The sequence below is a fragment of the Homarus americanus genome, unplaced genomic scaffold (assembly GCF_018991925.1).
Source record: "Homarus americanus isolate GMGI-L3 unplaced genomic scaffold, GMGI_Hamer_2.0 scaffold23617, whole genome shotgun sequence".
NCBI lineage: Eukaryota > Metazoa > Arthropoda > Malacostraca > Decapoda > Nephropidae > Homarus > Homarus americanus.
The window spans coordinates 5431974-5443759 of NW_024720711.1; the positions used below are offsets into that span (position 1 = coordinate 5431974).

General features: G+C 37.2%; 1 protein-coding gene across 1 annotated transcript; it reads right to left on the minus strand.

Moving 5' to 3' along the window:
* Nucleotides 1–1428: 1428 nt before the first annotated feature.
* LOC121860828 (chitinase-like protein PB1E7.04c) lies at nt 1429–11313 on the minus strand. The gene is made up of 7 exons (XM_042358215.1): nt 11183–11313; nt 9505–9643; nt 7428–8772; nt 4652–7018; nt 3974–4072; nt 3263–3353; nt 1429–3039 (listed from the first exon to the last, which is right to left on the minus strand). The coding sequence occupies exons 2-7, from the start codon at nt 9636–9638 to the stop codon at nt 2846–2848; spliced, it is 4230 nt and encodes a 1409-aa protein (XP_042214149.1). The 5' UTR covers nt 9639–9643; nt 11183–11313; the 3' UTR covers nt 1429–2845.
* Between the last annotated feature and the right edge of the window lie 473 nt (nt 11314–11786).

Below are 11786 nucleotides of genomic sequence, written 5' to 3' on the forward strand. Positions count from 1 at the left end.
TGTCCAAAGATCGCCTACTTTACTTTTACTTTTATCCACTTCGCCACTGATCGGCCTATTATCCGCTCAGCTGCATTCTTAAACAGACCTGAGTGCTTGAACTCGGTGATAACGCCAATGTCCGTGACTTCTCACTTTATTCCGAGAAAAAATTACCCCATTATTGCACTGGGATGACTTTATAATCACACCTACTTGTAATCTCAGTGAACTAAGATATGTGAGCATTGTGCCCTAGTGGCAGGAAAATCTCCTTAGATGTCCTGCTGGCACCCTCATTCATCCAGTGTTACTGACCAAGTTTTTTTTTTATTAGTACGTACATCTTTTTTCCCAATTTTCCTCGACAGAATGTTGGTATTACACTGTACTCCTCTAAAGTAATCCTCGCCACACTAGATCTTCCTATCAATGGTAGATCACTAGGCACTCATGCCTGCTGCTCCTTCAAATTTATTCCACTTAAATTATTTTAAAGTTTCCACAGCAATCTTTGTTAGCACAATGAACCAGTGATGGAAACGGGATGTACGCAGGTACATGGTGTGTACTATTCTGTATGTCGATATACAGTAATATAAATAATATGTTGGATGTCGCGACATCTGGTGAAAATCAGCAAATGTAACTTGGCAGTTATAATCTTAATTGTGTGCTAATGCGGTAGTGTGTACTGATAGATATTGCATCCCCCATAGGGAACCAAATGTGAAAGACATTGGTGAAAAATATTATATCAAAACAGTCCAAAATGTTTATTATGAATCTACTACTATTAATGGGAAAACTGTTCTAGCAGTCTGTTTAAGAGCAGCAGTTGGTGAAGCTTCCCATCATATATCATTCTATTTTGACTTAGTTTTAAAACCCATTTCCATCACTGCTATAAACTGTCCTAGCTAAAGGTACTGTACAGTAGTATTACATTCTCTGATCATCAAGTCACCATTCCATGAGAGATAAGATAACAGTCACGATATACCAAGATATAGTATAATTAAAATTAAAGGATAAATTTCTTTTGGAGGAAATAAGACAATTTGTGACAACACTCCACCTTGTCAGTTTGCCATTATTAAAATGAATACCGGTACGGGTAGTAATAACATTTAATATAAAGTCAACATGTAGAAGCAAATTATTAATCTGATAATTACTATAACACATCAATACTGTACTTTAATCTTTGACAGTACAGTACAGTATTTGCACTATTCTGCTTGGCTTGTGAACCAACACGATTATTGTGAAATAAATAAGAATGTACAATACTTCCACAGTTTTAGTTCAAATATAATAACAGCTTCATCCATCTACTTTAATCCAGTCAGTTGGTAATGAGGTAGAATGAACTTCTGCCATATTTTTACTTACCCGGTACTCTTAGCATTTATATACGTACAGAATTATGGAAAAAAAATCAAGATAATTTGTCCGAGATGTTTATTAAAAGAGCAGAAATGTTTCATTCAAAATAATAGGCTAAAATTAAAGATATTTTTATGCACGATGAAAGGCAGAGACTGGAATGTAGCTCAGTAAGTATTCCTGAAAAATTAACTTTTATGTTGCCACTCTTAGCAGTCATGTGAATTACACTCACTACTTCATCACCCTTTCATAATAAGTCTGTTAAATAAGATAAATCCACAATTTTATAAAGAGAACATAGGTATTTCATGATCCCGTAATACCGTACAACATGAAAATAAAATAAAATTTAATCTTTGTAACTTAGATTCCCTGTTTTGAATTGAAAAAACTACTGAACAATGAAAGCAATATATGCAGCATTTAGAATTGTAGTTTGGTGCCAATGAGTACATGATCTAACATCTTGGGGAGAGCAACTTCAGAAAATTAAAACTAAAAAAAAATAAAAAATCTGTACAGCATACATTATGTCGCTGTCTGGGTGAAAACAAACAGAAAAATACATACTTGGATGGATGAAAAATGGAAACACTTCATGCTCCCTGCCTACCATTTACTTTAAGCAATACAGGCATTGATAATGCTTATTAGACAGGAATTAATGAGAGAACTATGATGAAAGAGTTTGGCTGACTACTGCCTAACATGTGCTGATATAATAACACAAACAATTATCATGAAGTATCTGAGGAAATGTTTGAGGATGAAATGTATCAAAATATAACCATAAATTATTTTAAGTACAGTACAATGAAATGGTGGAATGCTTGGAGGTTCCTTCTGCTCACAGTTTAAGAGTAAAGCAAGAGTGCAGAATTAATGTATAACGGGAATAATTTTCTATGTTTTAATATGAATGATTCAGTGCATGATATAAAACAATCGAAAACATTATTGATGTTCATTATAAAGATAAAACCTGGGAATGAACAGTTCAGAAGCCACCGATATATGCCACAATGTAATCTTACTCTCAGAAAGTTTACATGTAAATTTCTCTATTTTCTTTGTAAGTCATCTCCTTTAACCCTTGAGTCCTGAAGGGTTTAATTATCATCAACAAAGGTTAAATCATCATCACTAAAGGGCTATAGCTATACTGTATACAGAATATATTTATAAAAATGTCTTCATATTCATAAACACTGGACATTTCAATAAGCTTAGCAGCATCCTTATACTGTATAAAAACAATTATCTATGATAACATTGACCGAGTATTTAATAAAAAATAAACTACAATGTATGTATGTAGATCAAAAGGTAAAAGTTAGATAAGAAAGACAAATTGGATTTTTTAGTACTGCATACGTACATGTAACACATTTGAGAATATAAATATCAAATAACCACACAAATGCAAATATTTAATTACTGGTATTTCAGATAAACTTTCCCAAAGACTTGACTTTCACTTGAGTGCGTTAGTGTACTGAGCTTCATGTGATTCATAGATGGACACTTCCAGGAGGGACCCAGTTAAAGATGGCCGAGGCTCTGGGAAGGATATCACTCCCTTCTTGTGGGTGGGACTTCTGGAGTCCTTTGGTGACAAACCATCAATAAGGTTTTCCTCGAAGGTTACTTTTGACATCATCCTGTGACCTGAGGAAAAAAAGACCAGTTAAATATGTACCCACAATATCCTGTACAGTGTCTCCACAAAATCCTGTCCCAGTTTCAAAATTGGCAAGTAGAGGAGCACCTTCTAAAATTGTGGCAATGAAATATGTAGCTACTGACAGAATAGCAACCACTGTTAACAAGAGGTTATAGAGGAGAGAATGATATGAATGATTTTATACAGTGGTTGTGGGTATGGTCTTACCTTTATGCTTCATAACCAGAGCGGGTTGATTATCTGTTAACATTTTCATGCGGCGCCGCAGTCTCTCATTCTCTTTATTATCCTCCTTATTCTGTAGATAAAATAAGATTAGCAGTGATAATGATAATAACAAAATAAATTAAATAATAAAATAAATAAATAAAATTCTCCAAATTCACTTCTATGACAATGACTCATTATCCCTTGTTTTAAACAATGGTTATTTCTCTGGAGGAGTCTTTAGTGCTTAGGTTTAAGCTGGAAGGAGCAGCTCTTAACAGGTCTTGGTATCTCAACCTAAGTTTTACAAAGATTCTAACACCATAGATTGAAATGGGTCTTATGATACCTATACAGTATAGTTAATTGTACAGTAGTTAATCAGAATTCAAAGGTCACAATATAAATAATATTTTTAATTTGTATAATTGAAGACACTTACCAGTAAAATAACATAGTAATGATAATATATTAATTTCAACTGTTTGAAACTAATGTGTCAGCTGATTATTGTTGCAGCAACTTAAGACAAGTAGTACAGAATTTTGTCAAATACTCAGAGTATAATGCTGTGGTCGTGGCAATGGTTTCACCCAAATAATCATGGACTGGATTTTGTAGAGACCAACCTGTCCTGTAGTAGAAAGAATTCTAAGAAATGTTGGTTAAAGATGACTGATTGCAACAAAATAAATAACTATATTAATTCACCAATATTATGGGCACAGCAGAGGAGTACATAGCCTTAGGGAGAACATTTTCTTTCTTGTTGATGTGCACTGGCTGGACTAATTCTTCCTCTTCACTAGTCTATAAAAAAAATAAATAATAATAATATTTATGATAATCAGTACAATATATTATAGTGTCAAAGATAATTAACCCCAAAAATAGGGAGACCACACATTCATATTTGGTGTGCTCATATCCTAATACTGTACATGTACATGCCATCAGCTAGTTGTGTTGCACCCTTGATGGACTAGCAAATGAGCAAAGCCAAACCTTAAGTCAGAAATGATTACTGTATACTGAACTGTTGCCACTCACTCATGCAATGTAGAAGCCTTGATTCATTTTGCGTACCACAGACATATTGGTACGCATGGTACACTGGCTAGGGACCCATATAATTATGTGTAATCATTCAAATGCAGGCAAGAAAAATGATTATGCAACTGTTGCAGGAATCATCCTGGAAGATATACAGCAACAGTTGCAGAATCATTCCTGAAGGGTTAAAACAGTGTAAGATATGTAGGTACACAAGGCCACAACTGAGGTAATACATTTGTGTCCCTGGAAAGAATTCATATGACAAAAACTGTTTGAGTGCAAGATATGACTGAAGAAATAATTACATTAAAAATTGATGATACAAATACTTACTTGGCGACTCTTCATTCTCAATCCTAATCGATTCAGATTATCCTGGATCCTTGTGAGAGCAACTTCTCTTTTTGCAAAACTAGTTTCCACCACTTCAGTAACCCGAGGAGCCTCCTGGTACTGGGCGTGATGTTCTTTACTTTCTGTCTGGTTCACCAACTGATGGGGTTTCTTTCTGGGAGAACACTCGTCCTTCGTCTTCAAGGGGCTGATTTTGTGACGGGATTTAACATTCACTAAGAAGGGAGGTGGTGGGTTCTCCTTCAGGTATTTAGCAACAGGACTTTCAATATTCATTCCTGACTTGAAGCGTAAATTGTTGATTTTGAAAGGTGAGGAAGATGGGGCCTTACTAGCTGAATTGACCTTTAATTGAGTCTGGGTGCTTCTTTCCTGGGGAGTGTATTGCTTGATTCCTCGGTTAGATGGTTGTTTCATTATAAATTTACCAATTTTATTGGGAGTTGGTCGGGGTGGAAGACTGGAGTATGGTGTAGGTTGTTTCTTGAGCACATTAGATGATTTTTGTATTGTTGGAGTGTGATGTCTTGATACTGGAGTGTGAGGTTGAAATCTGGTAGCTGACCGAGGTAAATTTGGTGTATTGGCTGGTGACTGGCCAGGTCTAGAAATTTTCTGAAACTTTGTTGAAGATCCTGAGTTTGCTAAGCCCAATCCAGTGGGAGGTGCTGAGGAAGGAGTCCTTCCACTGGACTGAATTACACTCGGCTGTTTTGGAGTATAAAATTTGATCTTATCGCCCTTAACCTGTTTTGGTGTTGTTATTTTGGAAACCTGAGGAATTTGTCTTCTGGTAGACATCTTGTGAACATTAATAAGTTCTGTTTCCTTGGCCCCCACAGAAAAAGATTTAAGTATGCATTGTGTTGGTGTCTTGTGGCAGCTATTCTTTTGCGGACTGACATCAGGTGAACAGAATTTACGAGGAGGTTTAGGGGGTGGTCCTTTCTTAATTTCACTGAGTGCTTTGGAAGGAGAAAATATAACACGCGTCTCATTACTTCCCACGTCTTCAACATGTACTCGAGGTGTCATAAAATGTTCTTGGTACGAAGAAGCGCGAGTTGACTCTAATACAGGCTGGAAGTTTGAAACAGCGCTAGCAATACTGGAGGATCGGGTGGAGCAAACAATGGGATCATCTGCAATGTTTTCAAAAGTATTGTCTTTGTTGTCTGGTACTTTCACATCACTTGAGTCTTTTCCTACACTGCCACCTGCTTCAACTACTTTCTTCTGGTTTCCCTCTCCATAACTCAATCCATATTTCAGCATCATCTCCATCTCTTCAATAGTATCATTGAATTTTGGACATGGCGACTGTGTGCCTTGTACACTCTCTGAAGAAGTATCAAAAGATTTCTTAGAAATATTAAGATTTTGTGGAGAAAAACTCTCATGTTCTGGACTTTTGTATCCTTGAATTTTCTCAATGCTATTATTACTATGGTGGCTTTCAGGAGCCGAGAGACTAAGAGACCGAGAATTACAAGACAGTGTGGAAATCTGAGAGTAATCTGAAAGTGAGACAATTACTGCTTTATTGGCAGACCCATAACTCTCAACATGTAGATCATCCAAGCTTAGACTATCCTCATGTGAAAGATCCTCTCCACAGTCTATAGCAGTGTGGAGGTTATCCTCAATTGAGAAATCTCCATATACCTCATTACTGTCAACATTGATCACGTCGAGGCCGCTGAAATAACTTAGCCGTACCGTAGATGCATTATTCATTTCACCGGAAGAAGTTTCTCTAATATCATTACATGTGGTCTGAATTGTCTGACATGAATCAGCGGCTGAATCCTGGATAATAGGTAAAATATTGTTTGTTGTTCCATCAGATAATGTTGGCTTTGAGATCTTTTCACTTTCATTCTCGATCTCACACATAAAATCTTTGTTTATCTGTGGTTCCTGCAGTCTTTGTTCACAGCTAACCCCTAGGTCTCCTTCACAGATGACTTTACTTGGCACAAAGTCTATGGCTTCAAATTCACTGTCTGTAGATTCTGGTACAGTGACTGAGATTTCTGGTACAGTAACTGAGGTTACTGGTACATTGACTGTGGTGTCTGATATATTATGTGTGGTTTCTAGTCCATCTTCTGGGGTTTCTGATTCACTGGCAGTGGTTTCCAGTACAATGTATATGGCTGCTGGTACAGTGACTGATGTTTCTGGTACAGTGACTGATGTTTCTGGTACAGTGACTGATGTTTCTGGTACAGTGACTGAGGTTTCTGGTACAGTGGTTGATGTTTCTGGTACAGTGACTGATGTTTCTGGTACAGTGACTGAGGTTTCTGGTACAGTGACTGAGGTTTCTGGTACATGGAGTTTCTGGTGGTGACTGATGTTTCTGGTTGTGACTGATGTTTCTGGTACAGTGACAGTACAGTGACGGAGGTTTCTGGTACAGTGACGGAGGTTTCTGGTACAGTGACTGATGTTTCTGGTACAGTGACTGATGTTTCTGGTACAGTGGTTGATGTTTCTGGTACAGTGACTGATGTTTCTGGTACAGTGACTGATGTTTCTGGTACAGTGACTGATGTTTCTGGTACAGTGACGGAGGTTTCTGGTACAGTGATGGACTGAGGTTTCTGGTACAGTGACTGAGGTTTCTGGTACAGTGACTGATGTTTCTGGTACAGTGACTGATGTTTCTGGTACAGTGACGGAGGTTTCTGGTACAGTGATGGAGGCTTCTGGTACAGTGACTGATGTTTCTGGTACAGTGATTTCTGACAGTGATGGAGGTTTCTGGTACAGTGACTGATGTTTCTGGTACAGTGACTGATGTTTCTGGTGACTGAGTTTCTGTACAGTGACTGATGTTTCTGGTACAGTGACGATGTTTCTGGTACAGTGACTGATGTTTCTGGTACAGTGATGGATGTTTCTGGTACAGTGACTGATGTTTCTGGTACAGTGGTTGATGTTTCTGGTACAGTGACTGATGTTTCTGGTACAGTGGTTGATGTTTCTGGTACAGTGATGTTTCTGGTACAGTGACTGATGTTTCTGGTACAGTGACTGATGTTTCTGGTACAGTGACTGATGTTTCTGGTACAGTGACTGAGGTTTCTGGTACAGTGATGGAGGTTTCTGGTACAGTGACTGATGTTACTGGTACAGTGACTGATGTTTCTGGTACAGTGACTGATGTTTCTGATACAGTGATGGAGGTTTCTGGTACAGTGACTGAGGTTTCTGGTACAGTGACTGAGGTTTCTGGTACAGTGGTTGATGTTTCTGGTACAGTGACTAATGTTTCTGGTACAGTGACTGATGTTTCTGGTACAGTGACTGATGTTTCTGGTACAGTGACTGATGTTTCTGGTACAGTGATGGAGGTTTCTGGTACAGTGACTGATGTTTCTGGTACAGTGACTGATGTTTCTGGTACAGTGACTGATGTTTCTGGTACAGTGACTGATGTTTTTGTCCCAGCATCTGACACACTGACTCCACCTACATATGTCTCTTCTTTCACAGCAACTAAGATCTTCATCAAAGCCTTAGAAAGACCCGGGATACCTTTAAGTTTCTCCTCATATTCAACAATGGGTCTTGAAAACCTGCTTGAGTGGGTTTCTATTGACTGTGAGGACAAATCAACAGGTGCCTTTGATATAATACTTTCATTATCAAAAATCTTGGATTCATCATTGGACATATCAGAATGAGAGTTAGTATGAAGAGCACTATCACAGCTAGTGTGAAGGCTGCCTGACATTGCTGATGTACAACTATTCTCTGATAAATTCTGCCACGAAAATGATTTTTGGGAATCACTTTCACTAACTGCCACACAAAGACTTACATCTGTACTCGTGTCTTGTGAGACCCTTTTTACTCCTTTGTGTGAAGTAAACACAAACAGAGCCTCTTGTTCTTCTGGTTCAGAACTAGGCACAGAATGAGACAAGTGTGATGAATTCCTATGTACACTGTCATCATCCAGTGAAAATTGTCCACTGCCTGTGGATGAGAGGTTGCTGCTAACATCTTGGACATGAATGGCTTGTGAAGTATCACTGTCATGACTACATTTCTGTGCATCATTCTCTTCCAAGGATTCAAGTGAAGGACTGAAAATACAGGTAAAATTTGTAAACAGCAAGTATAAAATTAGACTGGTTACAAGAATAAATCCTCCAAATAATTAGGTGACACATTTTCACATTACTGTAAAACAAAGGATAAGAAACATGCACTGTACAGTATCATGTAAATTTAACACCTTCTAGATAAGTATTACAGTGTATGAAGAGAGAGAGAGCATGTGAGAAGGGTGTTAACCACGGTGACCTTCACTACCAAACACCACAGGTTTTCTCTAGGTACTCCGGTTTCCTCCTGCATTAACAATAGACAATAAAGATCATAACTAAGTAACAGGGAACAGACTGACCATCTGAATGAAAATTAAGCTGGTAAGTGAAGGAAATAATAATAATAATAATAATAAAAAGTCAAAAGTCATGGTCTACTTTTATAAAATCAGAAAGAAAATTATGAATAAAAAGTTCAGGAAATTTAGGGCACCAAAGAGAGCTACTATAATGATAACTGTGATTGTAAATTATATATAATTAGAACAAAATATAAATAAAACTCAGTACTCAAGTTATAAAAATATAAAGGTGCTAATGGCTCCATAATTCTTTGAAGCTGCTGCCATAATACTGGAAAAAAGTATGGGCCATTTATCCATTTCACACACACACACACACACTTTAGTACCACCGGCCTTCACCCTGACTCCATGTCAGTGAGCTAAAAGATCTTATCTAACCAGGAGAACATAAGATTATACATACGCTGCTGATCGACGACGAAAAAGGGGCATTGACGGAAAAACTTCTGTCCGTCTGTTTTGAAATTTTTTCGCAATCTGCTCTTCCTTCTTAGTTATGGGTCCGAAGAATATTTCATCATCGCTGGAGCTATCCATTACTCCTGAAATATACCTGTATCATTAATTTCAGACATACAGTATGTTACATGTAATACAAGGTTGCACACTGTAAAGTTTACAGACAATACATTGAACTCCTGGCAGCACTAAACTTCAGACCATATACAGTAGTAAGCTTATGAAACAACAATTATGTTTCAGACTAAAATTCTAAAGTTTGGGACAAGAACACACTAAATTCTTTACAGCAAAGTAAGGTTAATATATAAGACTAACCCACGGACGAATTACCCTGTACAAGGTATTTGTATTACTGTTTATTTTCATGAGTGAGTTCTGATATGGTAATCATTTCTTGTGCAGATATTCTATTTTGTAGATAATTAGGCACCTAGGTAATTTGTCTTCCCGGCGGTAATGAGGCTGCACTCTACTGCAGTGCTTTACCCCAGGCTTGCGGCATTTTCCTTTTCAGCATGACGAGTGAAGGTCGTCGCCGGTCTTATATGGACGTAATTTGTGAATTTAGGGATAAAGACAACGAGACCCTTCAATTGTCCAAAGACCACAGCATTGTTCCTTTAAATAGAGACTGTCCACACTGCGGGAATCCCTGTGCTTTCAGACCTGAAAATTTTTTTTCCAATGTAATAAGAAAATTATCAACAAGAAAAGCAAGAGGTTGGCTCGACGTTTCCTGCCATCACAATAAATCACTCCGCCCCCCGGGCTGCATAAGTGCTGATGCGCCGTATGATCTCACGTCCAGAAAAAGCCTCAAATTACACCATATCATAGGAAGGTCTTTCTGTTTAATATACCGGGTGGGGGGGGGGGGCGAGCCCCCTGGTAAGGAAGTTAGGTAAGGTTAGGTAGGTTTGTTTAGCAAGGTTGGTGAGGTCTGTTTTTCATACTGACAAAGGTTATGTTCATTTTAGAAATAACCATTTATAAGACATTTGCACATACTATAACAATGTCAACTATAAAAAAAACTGAAAATTCGAGTTTTTAAAATCGTTTTCTATCAATTTCGGCCGCGGGTTAATCACGAATAATTACCCAAAGTAAACTGCTAACACAGAAAGTTGCTAATTACAGAGTAAGTTTCTAAAGATGAAGTTTTAGACATTAAAATAAATTACAAAGTAATTTTTATCAGTTGGGGAAAACATTATGAGTTTTTTATCTAAAAAATATAAAGATACCATATTTTTATTTACCTTACTTTTGATAATATACATAGTGACATGATAAAAGAGAGTTACTGACAGCACAGAAAGATACTGACAACATATAGTAGAGTACGTACTGACAACAGTGGAGTGGGTGCACCTAACACGGGAAATTCTTAAACACACAATTTCTTCAGTTTTACCAAACCTTGACGCAAATTCCTGACATCTCCACAAATAAGTATTAGCCCCCAAATTAAAAAGTCACAATCGTTTATTATTCTGCTAACAAGAAGCTTTTGCTTGATTCAACATGTCTAACCGCCCTGCTGTCTCCCCACCACAGGATAACACACTGGCAATAACCTCTTGTGATACTAATGTAGTGGATGACACAATATTTACCTGTAACTCTGTAAGATTCTCCTAAAATATATGCTAACGAGCCGATCAGTGGTGGAGAGGATAAAAGTGTAATGGGTAAACTTGGTGGTTTAAAAGGCGGCGGTTGACGCCACTAACGACTACAACTCGATAACATCCAACAAAGACATTCTTTTATTTTATTCCCTGTAATCTATAAAAATAGTATTTACCTAATTTTAATCTTAGATAAACTTATATATAATGAAATATGGTACATTTTTTATAAAATTATACGCTGAATATATTTTATTTGTCACTATTACTGTAAAATGATTCTCCTGGATGGAAACGAACATCATCAATCATCAGCTGATAATATAAAACCATTTTGAAGAACATAGTGCTATAATATATAACAAGACTTTCTTATAACCCACTTAATTTTCGAAATACACCCAGAGTGAAAAGTTATATAAAGATTCCAAGACGCCAACAGGCCATTTTCCACTGCCCGCCATATCAACGACCCTTTAAACCACCATCTAAAGTCTTTAAACAATGGCCTTCATCAACTGAAAATTTCCTTGCCAGTAAATCTATTTTCTTCGGTCAACTCGTCGGTTCAAGTTACAGTTGGAAGTTT

Coding starts and splice junctions, on each gene's coding strand:
- LOC121860828 (XM_042358215.1), bottom strand. CDS start 9,638: ATGGATAGCTCCAGCGATGATGAAATATTCTTCGGACCCATAACTAAG. Junction 3,354..3,973: donor CTGCTGTGCCCATAATATTG/GTGAATTAATAT, acceptor TTTTATCTACAG/AATAAGGAGGATAATAAAGA. Junction 3,040..3,262: donor TCTGGTTATGAAGCATAAAG/GTAAGACCATAC, acceptor TTTTTTCCTCAG/GTCACAGGATGATGTCAAAA.